At 50.2% G+C, this 24,108-nt stretch overlaps 1 protein-coding gene and 1 long non-coding RNA gene across 4 annotated transcripts in view; one reads left to right on the top strand and one right to left on the bottom strand.

Annotated features, from left to right (window-relative positions):
* Positions 1-351: 351 nt before the first annotated feature.
* SOX9 (SRY-box transcription factor 9) lies at positions 352-4,118 on the bottom strand. The gene is made up of 3 exons (XM_060202658.1): positions 3,314-4,118; positions 1,985-2,238; positions 352-1,412 (listed from the first exon to the last, which is right to left on the bottom strand). Exons 1-3 carry the CDS (start codon positions 3,742-3,744, stop codon positions 562-564), a joined length of 1,536 nt encoding a protein of 511 aa, XP_060058641.1. The 5' UTR covers positions 3,745-4,118; the 3' UTR covers positions 352-561.
* Positions 4,119-4,323: 205 nt separating this feature from the next.
* LOC132541827 (uncharacterized) overlaps positions 4,324-24,108 on the top strand; it is a 178,921-nt gene continuing 159,136 nt past the window's right edge. For 2 of the 3 annotated variants that reach the window (XR_009552907.1, XR_009552908.1), the window contains exon 1: positions 4,324-4,365. This is a non-coding gene — a long non-coding RNA (uncharacterized LOC132541827). Of the gene's footprint in view, positions 4,366-4,589; positions 4,650-24,108 lie in introns of all 3 variants that reach the window. The other variant, XR_009552906.1, reaches the window with a different exon arrangement.

Raw genomic sequence — 24,108 nt, 5'->3', positions numbered from 1 at the left:
TTTCTTCTTTAATTACTGCTAAAAAATAATTACAAAGTCCAAACAGGCAGAGAGAGAGAGAGAGAGAGAGAAATTGAGCAAGTGGGTCGCACCCCATTCCTCCTCCATGTCTGTGAAGATGACCATGATGATATGACGATGGTGATGATGATGACGGCTTTCCAGGCCAGTTTCTCCTTCAATAGCTCTGGTCCTTCTAAGCCAAATGGCCTGGCCACGGGAGTCCCCAATAAGGTGGTCATGCTTTTGTCATAGGTCAGGCTGCTGTGCTGAAAATGGTGGGGGGGGGGCAGGGGAGGAGACTGAGTTTCTTCCTTTCTTTCTTTCTTTCTTTCTTTCTTTCTTTCTTTCTTTCTTTCTTTCAGCGCCAATGTCTTGAAGGAATGAATCAGAAAAAAAAAAAATGTCCCAAGGGTGGGGGTATGGGGTGGGGCGGGGTGGGGGGGGAAGGAATCGCAGGCTGGTTATCTTTCTGTCTTCGGGCTGTTACTCTGAGGGTCATCTTGGCCACCCTCTCCTCCCCACACCTCCTCCAGGCCTCATTCATTCCCTTTCTCTTCCTCAAGGCCGGGTGAGCTGTGTGTAGACCGGCTGTTCCCAGTGCTGGGGGCTGTGGGTCTGCGGGATGGAGGGGACCCCGGAGGTGTCGGCGATGGGGGTGTACATGGGTCGCTGCGCCGGGTTCATGTAGGTGAAGGTAGAGTACAGACCGGAGCCCTGGCCGGCCGCGTGGCTGTAGTAGGAGGCGGAGTTCTGGTGGTCGCTGTAGTCGTACTGGGAGCGGGTGATGGGTGGGTAGGAGGGGCTGTAGTGCGGCAGGTTGAAGGGGCTGTAGGCTATCTGCTGGGGCGAGTGCTGCTGCTGCTCGCTGTAGTGGCTGGGGCTCAGCTGCTCCGTCTTGATGTGCGTTCTCTGCGCCTGGCCCGGCTCGCTGCTCAGGGGGGTCAGCGTGTGAGCTGGGGGCTGCGGGGGCTGCGCCTGCGGGGCCTGGGGGGGCTGCGGCTGCGGGGGCGCCTGCGGGGCCTGCGGGGCCTGGGGAGGCTGCGGGGGCGGCGGGGGCGCCTGCTGCTTGGACATCCACACGTGGCCTGCGCCCCCTGCGGCCGCCGCCGCCGGGGTGGCCGCCGTGCTGCTGATGCCATAGTTGCCCGTGTAGGTGACCTGGCCGTGCGTGGTCTGCACCCCGGGGTGGCCGTTGGGCGGCAGGTACTGATCGAATTCGTTGACGTCGAAGGTCTCGATGTTGGAGATGACGTCGCTGCTCAGCTCACCGATGTCCACGTCGCGGAAGTCGATGGGGGGCTGTCGGCCCCCCTCGGGCAGGGGGCGCCCTTCTCGCTTCAGGTCAGCCTTGCCCGGCTGCACGTCGGTCTTGGGGGTGGTTGGGGGCGTCGGTGGGCCCTGCGATTGGCCTGCGGGCAAGCGATGAAAAATAAATAAATGAATAAAAAGCACAGGAAAATTAACACGGCAGCTGGGCAAAAGTCCGACCTAGTCTTGGGAGCCTCCCTGGGGACCTTCCCTCCTGCTCACATGTCCCGGGGACCCCAGGGTGCGCTGGCAAAAAAAGCAAAAAAACAAAAACACCTGCTTTTATTCTTTCTCAGGGGACGGTCTGGGGCTCAGAGGGGCCACTGGATGAGACTCAAATTTGCTACTTGTAGGCAAATCCTGTGTGTGTGTGTGCGCGCGCGCGCGCTCGGAGAAGGACCAAGTCTGTAAAGCTGTAAAAGTATCTTACATACCACTACTACTACTAATAATAATAATAATTAATAAGAATACTAAGTCTTTTTGGATGCAGGGACTTGTGTCTTTAGGGGCGTCCTGGGATAAGAAGACAGCTTAAAAGTAGTTTTCCTTTTTTCTTTCTTTTTTTTTCCCCCTCCTCCCTCAGCCAAGGTCAAACCCAACTCTGAGCAGAGCCTGCGCAGGGGCCCCCGGGTGTGCGCACAGCCTGGGGGTGGGGGGCTGGAGGACTCACCCGAGTGCTCGCCCGGAGAGTGCACCTCGCTCATGCCGGAGGAGGAGTGCGGGGAGTCGGCCTGCAGCGCCTTGAAGATGGCGTTGGGGGAGATGTGGGTCTGCTCGGTGGCCTCCTCGGCCTCTGCCTGGCCGTTCTTCACCGACTTCCTCCGGCGCGGTTGGTACTTGTAATCCGGGTGGTCTTTCTTGTGCTGCACCCGCAGCCGCTCCGCCTCTTCCACGAAAGGCCGCTTCTCGCTCTCGTTCAGTAATCTGGAGGAGAGAGAAGAAGGGGAGGGTGATGAAAAAGAAAAAGGAAAAAAAAAGAAAAAGAAAAAGAAACATCCCGAGTTCTTTCAGTCCAATCTGAATGCTCACCCCCGCCCGCCCGCCCCCCGTGGGCTTCTCTCATAATTTGGTAACCCTGGACTTGCAAACAGTCCTTCACTGCTCCGACTCCAAACGCCTTTGCTACCGGACTTTGCACCGCCTTCCTCATGACCCTCGCCCACCGCCCTCTCCCCAGCATCCTTCAGCACCCCCACCCCAAAAAAACCACAACCTTTAAGTGCAATGAAGGTTTCTTGCACCCCCCCACTTCCCTGCCATCATTCTCTCCCGTGCACACACTCTTTGCTTCCATTTACTGGCAGCAGTCTGGAGGGTTACACGCCCCCCCCCCCATTTCCAGCCCACCGTTGAGTTGTCGGGCTGTGCAAGGACGCAGAAGGAGGGAGATGAACTTCCCTCGCCACCTCAGCCCTGACTTGGCATTGAAGGTAACAGCGCCCAGAGACAGAGACCCCACTGGCATCCCCCTCCCACCAGGCCTCCTTACTGGACCTCTCTCTTCCTCTGCCTGCCCGCGACCCCCTCCCCGCCGCCCCTTTATTTCTCTTTAAGATGAACCCAGAGAGACTTGTCAAACTCAGCCAAGTTGCACCTCCCGTCCTCACTCAGTCCCCCAACACAGCTGCTGCACGCTGGGGAGGCAGTGCCCCCCCCCCGCCCCCAACGCCCCCCTGCGGGCCCCGCCCCTCCCTCCGCGCCCCTCCCGCTCTCTCCGCGGCCCCCCTCTCGCAGCCCCCTGCGGCCCCCCTCTGCGCTCCTCTGCGCCCTCTGAGACCCCCCCGGCCCCCCGAGCCCCCAGCACCCCCGCGCCCCCCGCGCCCCCCTGAGCCTCCCTCCGCCCCCGCACCCCCTGCGCCTCCCTGATCCCCCGCGCCTCCCCTGCTCCCCGCGCCCCCTGCGCCTCCCTGCTCCCCCGCGCCCCCCGCGCCTCCCTGATCCCCTGCACCCCTGCTCCCCCGCGCCCCTCGCGCCCCCTGCCCGCCCCCCGCGCCCCTACCTCCAGAGCTTGCCCAGCGTCTTGCTGAGCTCGGCGTTGTGCAGGTGCGGGTACTGGTCGGCCAGCTTCCTGCGCGCCGCCTGCGCCCACACCATGAAGGCGTTCATGGGCCGCTTGACGTGCGGCTTGTTCTTGCTGGAGCCGTTGACGCGCACGGGCATGGGCACCAGCGTCCAGTCGTAGCCCTTCAGCACCTGGCTGACCGCCTCGCGGATGCACACGGGGAACTTGTCCTCCTCGCTCTCCTTCTTCAGGTCCGGCTCCCCCTTGGGGAAAGTGTTCTCCTGGGGCCGTGTGTTCTCCGTGTCCGAGCCGGAGCCCGATGGGCAGGGCGAGCCCGCCGAGTCGTCGGACATGGTGGGGCTGGGGGCGCCGGACAGGCCCTTCTCCTGCTCGTCGGTCATCTTCATGAAGGGGTCCAGGAGATTCATACGGCGGGCCCGGGGCGGGGGGCAGGAGGGGCCGGGAAAGGCGAGAAGCCGCTGCGGCTCGGGGGCTCCTCTCCCCTCGGCTGCCGGGACTGGCGTCTCCCGGGGAGCCTGCGGCGGCCCGGCTGCGGCGCTCGGCGAGGCGCGGGGGGGACCAGCGGCAGCCGCCCGCTCCCAGAAGCGGTGAGAAAGAAGAACTGGACGGGAGGAGGAGGAGGAGGAAAGAGAGCAAAAACCGGGGAGACGCTTGCACCCCCTTCTCTCTCCTCCCTGCAGAGAAGTGTTCCCGGGCTGAGACAGGCTAAGCCGCCGCGCCACTGAAGTTTCCAGACACTTTTGAAGCTCCGCTCCCGGTTCTCCAACTCCCAGCCCCAGGGGCTCTTTAATAAATACGCCTCCCTCACCTTAGAGACGTCCAGCCAATCACAGCGCGGCATTTTAGGGGGCTGGCAGGCTGCTGATTGGATCCCGGGGGGTAGGGGGGGGAGGACGGTGGCTCCCGGCTGGGTGACGGGAGGGGAGGGGAGGGGAGGGGAGCGCGGCCGCAGGTCCCGCGGGGAAAGGCGGGGGGGGGGGGGGGGGGGCCTCTACGGGGAAGGAGGGGGACCCGGGACGTCCAAGAGTGTAAGTTTGCCCTGTTCTCATAATGTCAGATTTTTCGGTGCCCTCTCTGCGCGAATCATTCTCTTTCTGTGTGCATTTCTTCCTTCCTTCCTTCCTTCCTTCCTTCCTTTCTTCCTTTCTTTCTCTCTTTCTTTCTTCCTCCGTCGTCCTGGAAATTCAGCCCGAGTTTACAGTATTAGGAAAGCACCCTCTTTTTTTCTTTTTCTTTCTTTTTTTTTTTTTAGTGCGCGCTCCAGTTCCTGCGCCCCGAGCTTCTCTCCTCCGCGAGCGCTTAAGAAATGGTCGTAGGCAACCACTGGTTAGGGTGACTCAACGCCTCTGTCCCTCCGTAATATAACCCACAGAACCATGCAGACATGCTCTGTTTCTCCAGGGCCGGTGCGGCCGGTCGGGGTTGGGCTGCGCCCTTGCACAGGCAATCAATGAAAAGCAGAGCCGAGTCTCGGGGAAGCTGGCGACAGCCCGGGCGCCCTAGCCCCGCACTAGCCCCGAGCCCTCTCTGCGCCTCTGCGACCTTGAACTCTGGCAGGTCTCCTTCCACCCCCACCCCCAATCCCCCTGCCCCCTTCTTGCCAGCGCTCCTGTGTAACAGGGACCGCGGCTTTGACGCTGGGCACTTCGCCTCCAGGCCCAGGGAGAAGTCGGTAGAATTTGGAGAGAGTTTGCAAAGGGTTCAGGCTCCCAGAGAATCGCACTTTGCGAAGCTGTGGGTCGCGGGCCGCGCGGTGGGGGCTGCTCACTGGGTTTGTAGCGGCTTAAAGGCAGGGGCACCACCTAGGACACGAGAGTCTAGTTTGGTGGAATCTTTGTTCTTGTTTTTCTTTTCAAAAACACCTGGGAAGGGGGCGGGTAGGTGGGGGTTTAGAGTGCTGCTGGTCCTGATTAGTGATTTGCAGACAACTGGGAGCTTTGGAGGGGTTTTTTTTTGGGGGGGGGCTTCTGTTTTCTTTCCATTATGAATTCAGCACAACTTTTTGTGTTTACACGAACTTCATGGTCTTCTGTTCTGGGAGAGAAGAAATTGCTTGAGTCACCTTGGAGTTTCATGTCTTGTGAATCACAAATAAAGCCACGCTGTGGACAACTCTTCAAATACTCCTACTTTTTTTTTTGTCAGATATTTACCTTAAATTGAATTATATTATTATTATCGTGTATAGGCCCCGCATCATATCAAAGACTTACTTGCTTCTGATTTACAAATTGTGCATGCTATTATAAAATTTCAAAGATTTCTCTCTCAAGAAGCTTTAAAAATGTGATCTAGAAGGAATTATGTTAAGTGAGATAAGTCAGAAAGACAAAGATGAGTATGGAATGATGCCACTCATAAACAGAAGTTGAAAAAGAAGAACAGAAAGCAGAATCTGACAGAGTATGGAGTATGGCACCAAAGTAAAAATCTGAGGAGGGGGCAGAATTCCACTTTACTGTGGAGGTAGTGGGGAGGGACACAGACTTTTGGTGGTGGAAATGGTGTTAATATACACTCCTATTAATTCACAGTCTCATAAATCACTATTTAATTAATATGAGAAGGGGGAAATGCATTGAATGTCTCAAACTTTTTGATGCATGAACCATAGTATATAGTCCTTCAGTCTAAGACTTCACATTGGTAATATGGTTGAATTTTAATTGTGGTCTCAAATTGTTAATACATTTCTAATAATGACTCTTTCTTTGAAATATTAAATCACCTATAATCTTAGAAAAAAAATCTGATCTTCTCTTGTTTCTTCCAGAGATGCCCACAGTTCTTGTAATAGGAGATTGAACTTTCCAAAGGGCAGTAAGTTACAACGCTGTCAGGCAGGATTTATCTTTCTCGCGGTGGTGAATGTCTCTAGTGTCCTATCCTGAGCTTCTGGATCTAAGGAACTTCCATGCAATTGTAGCCTGTACTCAGTGACTTCGTGAATAAGCCTGAAAAGTATCAGAATAATTTCATCCTTTTTTGAGAGAGTAAAGGTCCCTGGAGTTTAGACTGATTTCTGTGTCCAGGGGAGGAGACTTTTATAACTGTGTCGCAATTCTCAGACACCTGATCCGGGAAGAGTTGCAAGAAGGATGGATCCCAAGTTTTCACAGGGGTATCTGTATGTAGTTGTACCTTATTGTCAATGAACTCCTTTTGGTATATATATTTACAAAATACATAACAAAAATGCATACTATATAACACTATAAATCACGAGCTAGGGCGCCTTAGGCAGTTTCTTATGGTTAGATGGCGAGTATTTTTCATTCTTAAATCTTGTTTGAAAATGTCAGCACGAATAATGGACTGCACTTTTCAGCTGTATCCAGAGAGGGCGCCAAAAGCCTAGAAACTGTTGACCAGAAACTGCAAGGGGGTGGGGGGTGGGGGGAATCTAGTGATGGTGTGGGGTAGTGCGTTCCACTCTATCAGGGCTGTTTTGGGACTGGGATTTCTCTCTGCAGGAATTCCGATGCGATATTCCCTCCTGCGGGGCAGCTCGGTTCGGAGAACTAGGGAGATGTCTTCAGAGGTTTTTTTTTTTTTTTTTTTTGGGGGGGGCGCAGGAGAGAGCGGCCTCCTGACGTTTTATTCCGCACAGAACCGGGAGACTGAGAACTGGGGAAGGACGCGCATCCACTAGGTGCCAACCCTCGGTTGCCCACTTCTCGCTGTGCCAGGACCAGGCCAAGTCTGACGCGTGGGCACCGTCGATGGACCGCGCGGGGTTGGTCTTGAATTTCTGTTGGAGTCTCCCGTGCTAACCTGCACCCCCGCACCGCCACCCCAGCCCCTTCAAGGGCTCCTCTGTTCATTTCACTGTGACTTTTTCTGGGTCGCTCCTGACCTCTCCCCACCTCTCTCTCTCTCTCTTTCTCTCTCTCTCTCTCTCTCCCCCCCTCTGCTGCGGGAAGCGTCTCTTAGTCCCTGAACCCGAGGCAGAGAGATGCCGAGGTAGGGAAGGAATCAGTTCAGGTCACAGAAAGGGAAATTAAGGCAATCGGTCCAGTTTTAGTCGCAGCCTTCAGCCTGGAGCTAAAGGAGGCAGGATCCTGAGCCCCGGTGAGCCCGAGGCGGAGAAAGGGCGCAGGTCACCAGAAAGGGCAGGCGCCAGGCGACACTGGTGCGGGACGTGCCACTCGGGAGCGGAGACCCGGGAGGTGCGAGCGGCTCCAGAGGGCGGACCTCGGGGAGCCAGGGCGTGTGAGCCCCCTTGCCAGCCCTCCTCCCCCGTCCGCCCGCTGCCCTCCACCCCCTGAGCGCTCCCGCCCTTTCTCTCTTGGGCGTCCCGGGCCGGCGCCGGGCTCAATTTCTCCAGTCGGGGCCGCCAACCTCCTTCCGCGTCTACGCGGGAGCCCAAGCAGGAGTCTCAAGTGTTTTTTTTTTTTTGGAGCTGCCAGTTTCTCTCGACGCAAAGGGGGTGTGGGTGGGGGTGGGTAGTTGGAGTCTTCTTTTTCTACCTGGCGAATTAAGGACCACACCCCATCCCCATCCACCTCCCCAAATATCCTTAGCAAAAGTGTGGGGGGGGGGCGTGACTAAATCCGTTCTCAACAGGGGTGCACGCCCTGCTGAGACAAATTTGTATGGTTGAATCTTCCACACATCTCAGTACCGAGCAACATTTTTTCCCCTCTAGAGGTACCCTTGGAAGGGGATACCCCTTCTCTTTAGCAGTTCCCAGGACCCCATTCCTTGCAGGTAAAGGATGCCAGTCTCTGAGGGGCCCCTCAATCCACGCACTCTGAGCCCTGCCTCATCTTGGTCATTCATAGATAGTTGGCACTGCTTGGGCTTAGAGCGTGATTACTGGTCGTTTCTCAGGCAGGACATCAGTTGTCTCTGGTATTAAGTGGCTGGTTAATCGAGTCTCAGGACAAACTCCAGGTTAAACAGGAGTAGTGAAAAGGGAAAAGGACAAGTCTCGGTGTTGTGGGTGTGCCAGAGATCTCCGTGTCCCACCTTTGGACATTCTGCCAGACTGTCTCACAGGCCTCTGGCCCGCCTGGCAACACCTTGACTTTTTACAGCCACCTGTAGACTTCCCCCCAAATGGCAGCCTTCCTTGTTTTGGGTGATTATTTGACGTGTGTCACCCCTGGAAGGTAGAATCCCTGAGCCCCTTAGACTTCAGATCAAGGTTATTTATTTTAGTATCGCCCCTTCTTGTGTTTTATTTTATTCTATTCTATTTTCCGAGAGAGCTGAGGTGGATGGGAGGGGTCAGGTGAGAGGACTTTGATCAGGAGGTTTGTCCCAGGGTGGCACAGGGGGTGGGCACCCCTTAGCCAAGGGCAGGACCCACAGACAGAGCCCTGACAGGCTTTGGGAGAGACAGTAGGGGTGGACTTTGCAGGTTGGGGGTGTGTGGATGTGTCATTCCCCAAAGGGACTGGAGTTTCAAGGGCAATGCTTTTTCTCATTCTTTCTTTCTCTCCTTCCACCCCTCTTTCCCCAAATCTATCTATAACTGAGGCTTATGAAGGACCTGAGACATCATTCACTTGTTATTTAGTTCCCTAAAGTGCCACTAGAGCCTAGGCCACTGATTTTTGTCCCCAATTTTCTTTAAAAAACTTTTTTCACCCAAGCACTTTTAACTGAATGGACTGTTGCCTTGCTGATTAAAAAAAAAAGAAGATATAATTAGCACTGAACACGAAATAAGGGCTTCTTTCCAGTGTCAGGGAGTGTGTGTGTGTATGTGGGGGGGTTGGTCACAGCAGACATGGGTTGGATCCACACCTGCTCCTGCACCCCGGCCCTGCAGTCACCTTTCCAGTTAAGGATGCTCTGTCCCAGGAAGTTCACCCAGGAAACTGCACTGTTCCACAGGAAGGTGTCCTGTGGGTCCCTGAGAGGAGGCCCTGTGGGTCTGTAGTGATGAGGCCACTGCTTCCTCTTGAGCATTGATTATTTTGGATCTTTTGAAAGCAGGGGAAGAGGGAGAGAGATGCTGTTATATTAATATGAACATTCCAGACTTAACTGTTAGAATAAAAGACACATTGTCTTGCATCTTTTTTCTCGCTGCCTTTTTTTTTTCCCTGTGGCTGCAGGATTGGTGAGCCCCCATCCCCACCCCACCCCCCAGTTCCCCCAGGGCAGAGAGCAGAGAGCATCTCCCAGGATCCACAGTTTGTAGCATGTCGGGCTCTGACTTGGAGGGGCTGGAGCCAGGCGCCAGGGCAGGGGGGCGCACAGCCAAGTTGCCAGCCTTCTGCTCCCAGTGTGCTCTGCCCCAGGGCCTGGGAGGGCCAAGGTTGTGAGGTCAGACCCGAGTTCTTGCCAGAGTGACATCTTTAAGGCTGGGGGGGGGGGGGGGGGGGGGGCTCTAGCCTTGGGGAAGGGGAGTCTCTGACATCACAAAACTTAAGTGGGTAGGCGGGGACCAAAAGTGCAGAGTGCCATCCCCCACCCCAGGCAAGCTTCCTGCCTGGTCCTTGTTGACTAGACACTGTGAGTCTGCCTGTGGCGGATGACAGTGTCTCCTAAACAGGCAGCTCAGAGATTTTGAGGAAAGCAGACCATTTCCCTTTTTCTTTCTCCATTTCTGTCTCTTTGTCCCTTTTCTCTGTGACACCTTCCTCCCCCCTCCCCAAGATCTTTTGTGAATGTAAGGGGGACTTGTGGGCTCCTAAATACTCCCCCCCCCCCCCCCGTTTTTGGCCCTACATTTTTTTTTCTAATGATTGAGAATTTTGGTTTGGCAAAGCAGAGGGACCTCTCCCCCTTTATCCCCCCCCCCCACACACATGATTAAGACCCAGAAAGCCTCATTTTCTTCCTCTCCTTTTCTTTGGCACTGAATGTATTTCCACACAACTGGAGGAGCCGGTGGGTTGGTCCCTTTCACGTTGAGTTCTCTGACTGGGATCTGCTCTCCTCCGATTTCGGGTTAGCTGAATGGGGAGGTAGGACAGACACGCCGTTCCAGAAACACAGTGTCTGGACTGTCAGTAGAAACTGCTTCTCTCTGGGGTGTCCCTACAGTTCACAGTTTAGTTTGCATTGGCAGAAGAGGGATGTCTTTTTTTTTTTTTAAATCTCACTTTGTATCCTCATTCCACGCAAAGACATAGATGGCGGTTACTGATGTAATCTAGGGGTAGGAAGGACCCTCAGAGAATCAACCATCAGGGCAGTTGTCAGTACTCAGGAAGGAGATGGCCATTCCAGGACTCTTAGTTTCTCCACCTTTCCCTTGAATCCTTTCTTGAAGAAATGTTCACATTGTTCCAAAGGAGGTGTTTCCCTCAGTGTTATCTCTGGAAAGGAAGGCAGAGTGGGTGGTCTTGACTGAGACCTACCAAGGGGTGTGTGTGTGTGTGTGTGTGTGTGTGTGTCATTTACCTCATACCCCAACCTCCATGATCCACTTGCCACAGAGGCCAGACTCCAGGGTCTCCAGAGGGAATCCTGAATCCAGCTCTGAACCTTGTCTGTGCTAAGTGCACGAGACATAATGAACAGCTGGGAGCTAGCTGGCTGCTGCAATAGTCCAGGCAAGGACTGCAATGGAAGGCCATGTAGGAAGCATGGGAGCAGGGCAGACATGTGGAGTCCTGGCTCTAGATGCTTGGAGCTGAGCTCTGGGCACAGGAAGCTCAAGGCAATTGAAGGCTATTCTCTTTCTCGTCATCTCTTTCCCAGTTAACTCACCATCATTCTCAATCCCCCATAATACAATCAAGTCTTGCAGTTATTGCTAGAGGACCTACTATGTGTCTGATCCTTCAGCAGGAAATGAAATTAAGTCCCAACTGTGAGCATTTTCACTTCCAGTTTCCATAAGAATTCAGTCTCTCTCCACCTACCTTTCACTTTGTACCCCACCTCCTCTGCCCCCTCACTGAGTTCTGAGACCCTCTTTTTTGATTTCTTCCACAGAGTCCTTTGCTGTTGCAGTCTCTCTTCCTCCTTGTGGGTCCCACAGTGCCTAGGCAGGCAGAGCTTGGGGGAAGGGGGAGTGGTCCCCTAGCTCCTAGTTACAGGGCAGAAGCCTTCCATCTCTTCCCTTCTGGCCCTAGGAGTCACCAGGGGTGAGTGCCCTGCTTCTTTTTGCCAGGACCATCAGGTCTCACCCGCCCAGCCCTTACTTGGTCCCAGCCCAGAAATGCCTTGTAGTGTGTGGTATGCTTCTCTCTCTCTCTCTTTGGAGGGTGGGTGAGTGTGTGGGGGGGGAAAGGACATCTTGCCAACCAGCACAGTGGTGATGACAGTTTCCAGATGATTTTTCAGGAGCAGAGAAATCTTCTAGGGGAGGAGAGCATGGCATTGGCCAAACACTGAGTGGGCTGAGCATTGTGGTTCCGGAAGAGGCCCAGGGAGGTGGAGTTTTGAGAGACTCAAAGATTTCTTTTTTCTCGTCAAGATTCTGCCTAAAGCTAAAAATCACTAATTGCTTTTTAGTTTCCTGGCACTTGGGAGGTTCTCTCCAGACAGATTCTCCTCCAGGAACTGAGGTCTGAGGAAAGTGGGAACTCAGGACAATGGGGTGGAGACATTGCCTCTAATCTCACCTCCCTAGGCTGGCACCTGAGACCTGCTTCAGCCAGCTCAGGTCAAAATCATCAGCCACCACCAGAATGGTACTGACTGCACAAATGGATGGAATTAAAAGACTCGCCTACTCCCCTGACTTCTGTCCCTGAGTTTCCCAGCCCCAGTTTCACTTTTGCCAAGTCACTTGGAGTTTTAGTCAGAGCCCAAAGCAGGATTGAAGTTGCCTTTGAGACTTAAGAATAAAAGATTCAGAGAAAAGATTAGTTCCTCCCCCTGCTCTTCCCCCCCTTTTTTTTTTGGCTCAAAAAACTCCCAAGTGATGTTTCTTGATTCGCCTTCACTTGCTCATTCCTAAGAGTGGACCCAATGTCTCAAGTCTCTTCCAGGGCTTTTGGCTGTTTCTTGGTGACTCACTGACACAGCGAGTCCAGCCTTCCTGAATTTTGGTGTTGGCTTCCTGCCCATCTTCAAAACTTTCCTTTCTCACCACCATTTCTTGCAATACTCCTTTCCCTTTTCAGGGTAGGGTGTCCCTCCCCATAAAAACTGTTCTCTTGGAAAAGATTTGAGAGTCATTCAGATTATGGAGTAAATGATATTAAGGTCCAACATCATCTCAGTCTATCAGGCAGCCAGACTTAAAAAAAAAAACATTTTATTTGCTTCTTGATGAGATATATAGTGGTGCCAGGGATTGAACTTGGGACTTCAGAGCCTCAGGCATGAGGCTATTTACTTGTTTACTTCCTTTTCCCCTCCTCCTCCTCCTCCTCCTTTTTTTGCAGAAACATCATGCTGCCTCTCCATCCCTGCAAGCAGACCAGATCAAATATTTTAACCCTTTGTGATGACTTAGGTTTCCCAGGAAAATAATTTGCTTCCATACCTGTATGCGCACAACATTTTGCTCAGTGTATGTGTGTGCATGTGTGTTTGTGTGTGTGTGCGTGTGTGCATGTGTGTTTGTGTGTGTGTGCGTGTGTGCATGTGTGTTTGTATGTGTGTGTGTGTGTATGATGTCTTCAGCCTTTTCTGTGTTTATGTTCATCATGACACTGATGTTTTTGAAGCCATTTTATATCTATGTCACATGTGCTGCATAGACTCTCTGTAGCCTAAATGTTCATTGAGGGAGAGGATGATCAAAAGTTAGTGGAAACATTGACTACTGAGTGGGAGACATCAGATACCAGGTCTGTAAGAGAACCCCCAGTTAGATGGGATGCCTTGGCGGCCTCTTTCAGAACAGCTTCCTAGAGGGCTGTCTATGCCACTCACAAGCAAGTCCCTCCTGATCTCCACAGCATCTTCTGAGCTCTCTGCTCTCTGACTTCTTTCCAGAAGCAAGGGCGTTGGGTGCCTGCCTTTGGAAAACATTTGGACTGATGACTGTAAAACTTCTGGATTGCAGTCTTTAGATATTTCTCACCTAGATTGACAGATCTTTAGGAAAACAATCAAACCATAGACTGAAATTATTATCATATCAAAATCTCTAAAAACTCCCCAGACCTTGCTACCCAAATATACAATCCTAATAAACATATATTTTCCTTCCTGGTTCTCTTGCTTGCTTTTCTAAGCAGAGGGCACTGCCTTTTTATGGATGAGCCTTGGTGTGTCTGGCTGCTGAATGAAAGGTGCAACGCCAGGGGGTAGTGACTGGGGGGGGGGAGTATGGGGTGGGGGGTGGGTCAGTGCAGGAGAGACAATTATGACCTGGCTACCCCCCCCCCCCCCTGCAGCTCCTGCTAGAAGGAAAGCATTTTCTTTTCTCTGCAAATGGCACTTCTGTTTGTTTGGAGAAGGGGAGCTGTGGGTATGGAATTAGGGGGTGTCATGTGGTCTGCACGTGTGATTGGAGCTACCTGAAGTCTGCAGGCTAATCACTCCCAGATGGCCCCAGGGACTGCAGCCTCCAAGCCCCTCCCCACCCTCCCCAGCAAAAGGGGGAGGGGAGGGACTTAAAGAGAAAGAGGGACTGACAGGATGGATAGTGTTGGACAAGAAAACCACCCCACCCATTCCTATCTCTTTGGCTGATTTCATATGTCTATTCTGAAAGTAAAAGGAAATGAGGAAACAGACACGGGGACTTCAGGGAAGACCCCCAGGGTGGGGAGGTAAAGTAAGTAGGCTATCTTTCAGTGTCAGAGATGCTGCAGCCTGGCTATGTGTCCCTGGCTGGGACTGGCTGCTCAGGTGGGTACAGTCCTGCAAGGAGGCATCAGGCTGGGCATTCTTTTCCAGCCATTGGGCAGCCACCCTGCAGAAAGTAGGGAAGAGAAGAAGCCCAGGCATTTTTCTCAGTCTGTGTGGAGCCTGAAATCTCCCTGTGGTGTCCAAGACACCGTGGATGCCTGAATCACGAATCATAGTTCTAAATGCATACCTTCCAAATGAATCAATCACTCCTCCTCCTTCACTTGCTGGAGAGTCAGAACAGACATTGGCATCTTCTTTCTCCCAATATCCATTTGTGTACACACACACACACACACACACACACACACACACACACACACACTCCAAAGCACAGGAGTCCATCTGCCACCCCCCACCCTCCCACCACTCAGGACTAGTACTCACTGCCACTTCCTGCCTCTGTCTCTGAAGTGTCTTTGCAACTGCTAGTCACTCTGTCCCCTGGCCATCTTATAGGTGGCTGTGGCGGGTGGTGTGTGTGTGTGGGGAAGGGGCTGGGAAGGGAGAAATGACTGTCTGTGCTTTTCATGTGGAGAGAGCCAGGAGCCCTGAGATCAGCGCGTGGCTTGCTCAAGGTCACACAGTTAACGAGAGAGGCAGCTCTTGTTGTAGCCCCACGGCCACACCTGACACCTTTTTGTGCACACACAGAATTCCACATGCTGCTGTTACCCCGGAACTCAGCTCCCAGACACATGCTCTAGTGTCTCCACTCCACAAGCTTATTGTTTCTTTTTTGCCACGCGAGTGAGCTTTAGCTGTTTTGTGTGTGCATGTGTGTGTGTGTGTGTGTGTGTGTGTGTGTGTGATGGTGTCACACAGGAGAGGCCAGGGCTTATCCTTTTCTTTCTCCTCTAATCAGGGTTGGGTTGCCTTTGTCTCTGAGGAATAGAGAGCAAAGCAGGACTTGAACCAGGTACAGCCAGCATGCCTTCTCTCCTGTTCATTTGCTTTTCATGGAAACTTTTCTTTTCTTTTCTTTTTTTATTTATTCCCTTTTGTTGCCCTTGTTGTTTTATTGTTGTAGTTGTTACTGTTGTTGTTATTGATGTTGTCGTTGTTGGATAGGACAGAGAGAAATGGAGAGAGGAGGGGGAAGACAGAGAGGGAGAAAGAAAGACAGACACCTGCAGACCTGCCTCACCGCCTGTGAAGCTGTTCCCCTGCAGGTGGGGAGCCGGGAGCTCGAACCAGGATCCTTATGCCGGTCCTTGTGCTTTGCGCCACCTGCACGGAAACTTTTCTGAGTAAGCTGGAGTGGTATTCTGGATGACATTATTCCTCAGCTATCTGTTTTCTTCTTCTTCTTCTTCTTCTTCTCCTTCTCCTTCTCCTTCTCCTTCTCCTTCTCCTTCTCCTTCTCCTTCTCCTTCTCCTTCTCCTCCTTCTCCTTCTCCTTCTCCTTCTCCTTCTTCTTCTTCCTCCTCCTCTTCTTCTTTTTTTCTTCTTCCTCTTCTCCTTCCCCTTCCCCTTCCCCTCCCCCTTCTTCTTCTTCTCCTTCTCCTTCTCCATCTTCTTCTTCTTCTTCTTCTTCTTCTTCTTCTTCTTCTTCTTCTTCTTCTCCTTCTCCTTCTCCTTCTCCTTCTCCTTCTTCTTCTTCCTCCTCCTCTCCTTTTTGTCTTCTTCCTCTTCTTCTTCTTCTTCTCCTTCTCCTCCTCCTCCTTCTTCTTCTTCCTCCTCCTCTTCTTTTTTTCTTCTTCCTCTTCCTCTTCTTCTTCTTCTTCTTCCTCCTCCTCCTCCTCCTACTCCTCTTCTTTTTTCTTCTTCCTCTTCCTCCTCCTCTTCCTCCTCCTCTTCCTCCTCCTCTTCCTCCTCCTCTTCCTCCTCCTCTTCCTCCTCCTCTTCCTCTTCCTCTTCCTCTTCCTCTTCCTCTTCCTCTTCCTCTTCTTCTTCTTCTTCTTCTTCTTCTTCTTCTTCTTCTTCTTCTTCTTCTTCTTCTTCCCAGAACACGGCTCAGCTCTGGCTTATGTTGTTATGGTGTTGGTGGTGGGAGGGGGACGGGGGTTGAACCAAATGATTTGGAGCCTCAGACATGAGAGACTCTCTTTGCATAACCATTATACCATCTAACCCCCACCCCTCAACTATTTCTCTTCATTTTTCTTTGACCTATGCTGAGGCTTACTTCTCTGGGTTCTGTTTTCATCCAGAGCCTAGCTTGTCCAGATTCTCAAAATGATTTTGTTCTACTAGACAGAAATGGGATGTTGTAATCTGGGAAGTGGCACAGTGGATAAAAGGTTGGACTCTCAAGCATGGAGTCCTGAGTTCAATCCCTGGGAGCACATGTGCCAGAGTGATGTCTGGTCCTTTCTCTCTCCTCCTATCCCTCTCATAAATAAATAAATAAATAAATAAATATTTAAAAAGAAGAGAAATGGGGTGTTACCATTGTCTGGAAGCTGGAGGTCTTTACAGGGCTTTTCTGTACACTGAGGGTTTTGCCTGAGTATACCACCACCTCCTCCAGCCCCCACCCCTTATCTTTTGTCTTTATTCATATTCCCCCCCCCCCATTTCACAGACAACAAGAAAGCTGAGGTTTATAACAGTTCAATTGCATATTCAGAATCTTACAATTCTAAGTTTTGGGGGGTGGAAGTAAAAATCTGCTTTAAGGAAACAACAGTGAGAACAGCATTCACTTAATAATTCACTCGGCCAAGGCCAGCTCTATTTTGCATGGAAAGGGGAGCTATTTATCAGTGACTTTGTTTCTTTTTAGCCATGCCTTATTTCCTTTGGACTCAGATTTTTTTTTTTTTGAGGTGGGTGAGATGGGGTGGGTAATGTTAATCTGTATTTAGGGATGAAAGTTGTCAAAAAAAAAAAAGCTGTTGATGGAGGAGGTTGGGTAGAGAGGACAGACTGTGAGCTGAGGCTTCTGAATATCCCTGGCTATCTTGCATTAAAAATGACTTAATCTGTTTATCATTGAGAGAAATAGGAGGAGAGATAGGGAAAGCATTGAACATCATTCTGGTACATGCCTTGCTGGGGACAGAACTTGGATCCTCATGCTTGAGAGTCCAGTGATCTATCTTCATGTTTTACCCCCCAGACCTCCAGGCTGTCTTGCATTTTGCCAAAGCCCTGGCTGATGCCCCCATCTGAAGATCTCATTGGCTGTCTGCATCTCCCACTAGTATTCAGTGTTTTATAGTTCTATTCCCGCTACCTGGACTCCATGAGTCCCCTAATGCCAACTGCTTGGGGGAGGGTATGTTCCTTTGGGGGAAGACTCAAGTTTAGAATCTTCTGGTTCAAACCTTGTCTGAATGGTCATGCATTTTGTTATTTTACTTTTTATTTATTTTTATATTACAGAACTACATGTTGACAGGGGTTTGAATCCACAACGTTGCCACCACCAGAGTTCTGAATCTTCACTCGCCCCACTGCAATCCACCACAATTCCCCTAAAGTTGTAGATATGGGCCAACCACCTTCTCTACAACTATCTGTCCACATTTATATATAGTCGCCCCCTTTTTCTTCCTGATGCAATCCTTTCTTCCCCTCTAAGCCACTCATGACAACATAACTACCTCCGTATGTCCCTCTCCTTTCCCTTCTCTCTCTCTGGGTGCTGATGGAGCTGGAGTGCAGAGTCGCCTTATCTTCATCCTCCCATCTCTCCCACACTGGGAGTATTAACCAAGGTTGTTTATCGGGAGCAGAAGGTAGGAGTTCTGGCTTCTGTAGCTGCTTCTCCGCTGAGATTGGGCATTGACAGGTGGATCCACACCCCCCCACCCCCAGCCTGTTTCTATCTCTCCCTAGCGGACCAGAACTCTGGAGATATGAGGGTCCAAGACACATTGGTGAGGTTCCCTGCCCAGAGAAGCTGGGGTGGAGTTAATGGTCACACCTGCAGGATGTTTAGAAGGTGACATGGACTGAGGCTGTAGATTTTTCATCTGTAGATTATGTGTCCAATTTGATCTCTTGTTATGTTCACTAGTTGTTTAGGGGAGAGTGGAGGTCAGATGGCGGCTACTTTGTAAACCACACCTCCTAGAAGTCCCCCATACATTTTGTTTGTATAGCAAACACTGGTGTTTAAAATTCTATTGAGCTGCTGCTGTCAGGAACCAGGCATACAGGAAGTCGAACAGCTAGATGGCTGCAGAGATTCTAGTGTCCAATTCCCCGAGGATTGGAGTGTTCTTTCCATCTGCTCTTGCTGTCTCTTCTATGGGTGAGTCAAATTCCAAATTCAACTGGATCCAATCTCAAATTACTTCTGCATAACTAGATGGAAAAGTAAAAAGAATTGGGGCTGGGTGGTGGCACATCTAGTTAAGCGCACATATTACAATGTGCAAGGATGTGGGTTCAAGCCCCCTGCACCCACCTACAGGGGGAAAGCTTCACAAATGGTTAAGCAGGGCTACAGGTGTCTCTCTTTCTCTCTCTGTCTCTCTCTCCCCCTTACCTCTCAATTTCTGGCTGTCTTTGTCCAGTAAATCTTCTTCTTCTAGTGTTTGCCCTTCTTCTGTAGCCAGTCAACAACGTCAGGTTGAGCCTGATGTCTGCTTGTTGCTGGCTTTGAAAGTGACTGGGATCCATGTGGATTCAGTCGACTAGGAAGGATCGTCAGTTTCCCCAATAAATGGGTACTCACGGGATGCGCCACGAGAAGGTCGATCCAATGCATCCTGTCCAGTAAATAAAGATAATTAAAAAAAAAAAAGAAAAGTAAAGTAAAAAGAATGGGGTTATGATTTGGTGATGGCATGCATAGCAGAATACACACAGTAAGGTGTATCCTTTCCACTTGCAGGGGATGCAGGGAAGAGCTCTATGAGCAATGGAGCAATGCTGTAGGCATCTCTCTCTCTCTCTCTTTCTTTCTCTCTCTCACTCTCAGTAGCTGCTGGGAATGGTAGAGTCATCCTGCAGGCATTGAGCCCTAGCTATGACCCTGATTGGAAAAAAAAATAATGGGGGAGGGAGTAAAGACCATTGCTGGGAGTTTGTTTCTAGAGAACACTTGGGACAGGGGAGAGAGAAGCTTTCTAGCAAAGAGACCAGCTAGTTCAGTAGTTCCTTTGACCGATGTCTCCTGAGGTCAACTACCTTTAGGAGACCCAGTGGATCTTGTGGGGGACAAGAACAGTGGCAGTTTCAGACTGCTGAATGCCTGTCTGTTGGAAGCATTATGTATTCTCGCAAGGTGCAGAGGTCTTTAGGAAAAACAGCAGCAGTCATTCATGTCCCACATGTCCAAGAGAGGCCTAGCTGAGTTCTATACAACTACCCAGACTGACCAACCCAAAGGAAACTTCATTTCTCAACCCCTTTTGTCATGCTGTGCTGCCTTCTTAGTTAAAGCCCGTGCCATTTGGGCCATTTGCAAATAGACACCACTTTGGAGACCTGATTAGAACAGAAGAGAAAGCCAGGGATGGGTGGTGGCGTACCCAACTGAGTGCATGCACAGGGATCTGGCTTTAGCCCCCAGCCCTCACCTGCAGGGGGGCTGGAGAAGGGGGGGAGATTCATGAGTGAGGAAGCCATGCTGTATGTCTCTCTTTCTCTCTATTTTTATTTTTATTTCATTTTATTTTATTTTTTGCCTTCAGGGTCATCTCTGGGGTTCGGTGCTGGAACTAAGAATCCACCGTTCCTGTAGGCCATTTTATCCCCCCCTTTTTTTATTTGACAGGACAAAGAGAAATTGAGTGGAAGGGATGGAAAGATAGACACCTGCAGGCCTGCTTCACTACTTGTGAAATGACCCCCTGCCGATAGGGAGCCGGGGTTTGAACTGGGATCCTTGTGTTACTTGTGCTTTGTATGACATGCACTTGACCTGGTGTGCTACCGTCCAGCCCCCTCTTTTATAAATTTTTAAAACTTGATTTATTTTATTTTATAGGACAGAGAAATTTAGAGGGAAGGGGGATAGAGAGGAAGAGAAATAGATACCTGCAGCACTGTTTCACTGCTTGTGAAGCTTTCCCCTGCAGGGGGCTTGAACACAGGTCCTTATGACCTGTGTAATTTGTGCACTTAACCAGGTGTGCCACCACCAGGCCCCCGTTGTCTCTTTTTCTTCAATCTTCTCCATTCTGTCTCTATCCCGTAAATAAATAATACTTAAAAAAAAAAAAAAGAATGGTTAGAGACAGAGAGAGAGAAGGAGAGAGCCACTCCTCTGTACCACATCACTGGACACTGGTTTTCCTCTGTGTGTGTGTCTGACACTTGGTGACTGTCATTTTCAGAGTCTCTGTGGCCGTGACCGTTTCCATGGATGTTATAATATGCTCTGTGTATTGGAAACGGTGAATAAAAAGGTAGCTAGCAGGGATAAAAGGGCTTCACCCAAGCCCTAAACCTCAAACTCCTGGAAGCAACCAGCTGCTTTAAACAGTCCAGGCCTGCAAACACACCATCAGGTCCTACTGAGGCAGAGCCCTAGGCTACCGAGGCCATGCGTGGTGTGACATTTAGAGCAGGCACTTCCTTCCTCCTGCCTTCTCATTGTCCTTTCCTCTGGCAGTGCTGGAGCTCTTTCTCTTGTGGGTCCTGAGTGACCCCTGGGAACTAACACTGGCCTTCTTCACATCTCCTGGCAGTGCTTATCTGGGAGAGTATGGGTCCTACCTTCCAGACCCTCCCCCCACCCCCAGATTATAAAAGAAAGTGTTATTTTCTTCAAACCACCCAGGGTAGGAACAAAAGCAAACTCTGGGTCGTCTTTAAGTGAGACACAACTAGGCTGACGCTCTCTGCAAAGTGACTGATTTCTACAAATAATTACCTGACAGTACTGAAAGGGATCCAACTCTGCTAAGGTATTAGTGAGTTTTCCTTTTCTGAAGATTTAAAACAAACAGGGGTCGGTCGGTAGTGCAGCAGGTTAAGCGCAGGTGGCGCAAAGCACAAGGACTGGTGTAAGGATCCCGGTTTGAGCCCCGGGCTCCTCACCTGCAGGGGAGTCGCTTCACAGGTGGTGAAGCAGGTCTGCAGGTGTCTGTCTTTCTCTTTCCCACTCTGTCTTCCCCTCCTCTCTTCATTTCTCTCTGTCCTGTCCAACAATGACAACATCAATAACAACAACAATAAAAACTACAACAATAAAATAACAAGGGCAACAAAAAGGAATAAATAAATAAATATTTAAAACAAACAAACAAACAAAAAACTAGTTCCTTCTTGCATCATGGGTTTAGACAGGGCTAATCTATCTCCATCCATTGCCATCTGTGGTGGCCTCACTAGACAAATCATTATTTTATCCAGGCTCTCTCTCTCTCTCTGTACTCAGAGGAAAGAAAGTAGAGATCATTTCTTTCTATTGATCACGGAGCTGTCTCTCTTTGAGAACAGAATTATAGAAAGAGATAAGGTTGAGTGGCCGAATTACAGAAACCCACTTGTAGAATGTCACCTGAGATGATGGCTTGGTTTACAAGCAGATTGAGCATTTTTGAATGATCTGATTTGAGTACATGCTCAGCAAATATTTGTTGAAAAGAGCTGCACCTGCCATGTTGGGTCTGTTTAAATAAAAGGAGTCCAGAGTTGAGTCTGTTTAAATAAAAGGAGTCTGTGTTGGCATTGGCCAGGTAGAAGAAAGGCGTTTTCTTATTTCTTTGGGAAGTGTGTGAGTTCTGATCTTATTATTTATTTTTGATGTAAAATTTTAAAAGTATATTTATTTATTCATTATTGGCCAGAGGCAGAGAAAAATGGAGGCGGGGCAAGGGGGTGGTGGAGATCGAAGTTCCTTAGACCCCAAAATATGATCTTTGTGTCCCTGTAAATATATTATGTGACTTTCTGTAAAAAAAACAACCAACTTTGCAACAAGCTCGTTATTTTTCTTTCATACTAGAAATGAGAAGTTGTCTAAATTCCTATAGATAGTTAAGCTGCCTTGACTCAGGATATTGCTAGGGATACTCACCTCTGAGATAAGAGCTGAATTGAAAACCAGATCTAATCCAAACCAAACACCTGGCATTACGAACACTGTTATTTCATTGGGTCTGCTTGCTTCATAGAGAAACCGGGGTTAGAGTTGGTGGGTACCCTAAAGTCACCTAGCCTGGCAAGAGGTAAGATTATGCCTTGAATATCCCCTAGCTATCTGACATCCTCAGGAGTTCAGTAGACCAAACAGAAAATTCCTGAAACTCCAGAAGATCTGGTTGTTTGGGGTTGGCTAGAAAGCTGCCTTGGCGCTGGAGGCACTACTAGTCCTTTCAGAGATAATGTGGTGAGGGGGGCCACATCCTTGTAATAGTCTCTGTGGCTGAACCTCAGCAAATGGGCAGAATCTTCTGTGATGTGGATGGATCTGAGAGCAGATCCGTTTTGCTGTGTCAGTTAAAAAGGACGGTACCCCCTTTCCCTCTCACCCCGCGTTCCCACTTTCCTGGCATGCTCTTCAGGGCCCCACACTCTCCTTTTCAACACTGAGCTCCTGACTTAGTGATCTGAGATCACTGACTCAGAAGACAGGAAAGGTCAGTCTGACTAATACCTCACCCAGCGTCCTAGGATTAGCATCCAAGAAAAACAAATCCAAGTGGGATGTTGACTCCCAGGAGACGGATTCCCACGTGTGTGAGAAATGCCCAGGAGAAATGCATGGTGTTTCTCAAGCTTACTGCCATTGCTCAAGTTCATGATCCAAGGTTGGAGTTTGGGATTCCACTGGAAAAGCAAAAGAGTGAGGCTGGTGGATGAAAAAAGAAAAAAAAAAATGTGTAGGGGGGCAGGGAGAGAGAGTAATTCTTTCTGCTAATCAAAGGAGGAACCAAACAAAATGAATAAAGTCCAAGACAAATATAAGTCTATTGTTTTGGGGGCACAAGATGCTGGCTTGGAGACTTCATTGAGTAATCCGAGTCACACCCTTCTCTCTGTGGGATTGAAAGAATGTTGGCTGTATCTCTGGAGGCCAGGTGGGAGGTGGGCAGACAGGTCTATGGAGATGAGAACTTCTTGGAGCTAGAACTCTGAACACCCCTGTGGCCTTGCTGTTGGGAGGCTGGGACACAAAGAAGCAGGAAGGAAATGCTGAGTGAGAGTCTGGGCATAGCTCTTCGGCTGAGCGATGGAGGGAGCAGAAAAAAAGGTGGAAAAAAACCGAGAAAGCAGAGAGGGATGTGACCCTGTTCTTTTTTGTCCTCTTCTGAATGGGGGCTTGTGTGTTCCAAATAGCCCTTTGGCTCTCTTTCACCAAACCATAGGGCGGATGCCCAGAGAGCAGTGGCCTGTTGGGTCTGAGGTGCGACAGGAAGCAGGAAGTACCAATCATTTCACAAGAAGGCTTGACAGTGGTGAAAAAGCAGTAAAAACTGGCAGACCCCCAAAGGGTTGTCGGGGGTGGGTGGGAAGTAGGAACGTCTGGCTCAGAGGAGAGGACACTTGGCTTCACATATTTCTGCAGGTATGTTAAAAAACAAACAAACAAACAAACAAAACCAGGGCACTGGCAAAATTGTACTGCCAGCCCACCTAAAACCGTTTTTTTCTCCCCCATTATCCTCATCCTCATCCTTGATCATTTCTCTGTGGTCTAGTATACATGTCTGCTGTGGACCATGAATGTCCCTGGTCCAAGGAAGGACTGACCTGACCAAATGTTTTGGCAAGATAGCTCCTTCCAATAGCAGATTGTTACATCTGATTCTCGCAAATGTCTTCAGGCTCTCTCCTCCTCCTCCTCCTCATTAGACCTTGGCAAGAATTCTTTGTATAGATACCTTTCTGGAATCACTTGTAATTCTGCTTGGGGGGAGTTTCATCACTGAATCATTTGGTCTTTTTTTTTGTGGATATTTGTCTTTTAATGGGTCTTGGGATCTCTTACCCAGACTCTGGCTTCTCTGATTCCCTAAATCCTGATTTATCTTCTTCAGCCAGTAATGGCAAGGTGCAGACTACACCCCTTATTTGTATTTGTGTGTGTGTGTGTTTGCTATATATTGTACTTCTTAATTTTATTAGTGATCTAATATTGATTTACAAAATTACAAGATAATAGAGGTACACTTCTGTTCCCATCACCAGAGTTCTGTACCCCCAGT

Source organism: Erinaceus europaeus, chromosome 12 (assembly GCF_950295315.1).
Source record: "Erinaceus europaeus chromosome 12, mEriEur2.1, whole genome shotgun sequence".
Lineage (NCBI taxonomy): Eukaryota > Metazoa > Chordata > Mammalia > Eulipotyphla > Erinaceidae > Erinaceus > Erinaceus europaeus.
The sequence above is the reverse complement of the archived record's forward strand: the minus strand, read 5'-3'. Positions and strand labels throughout refer to the sequence as shown.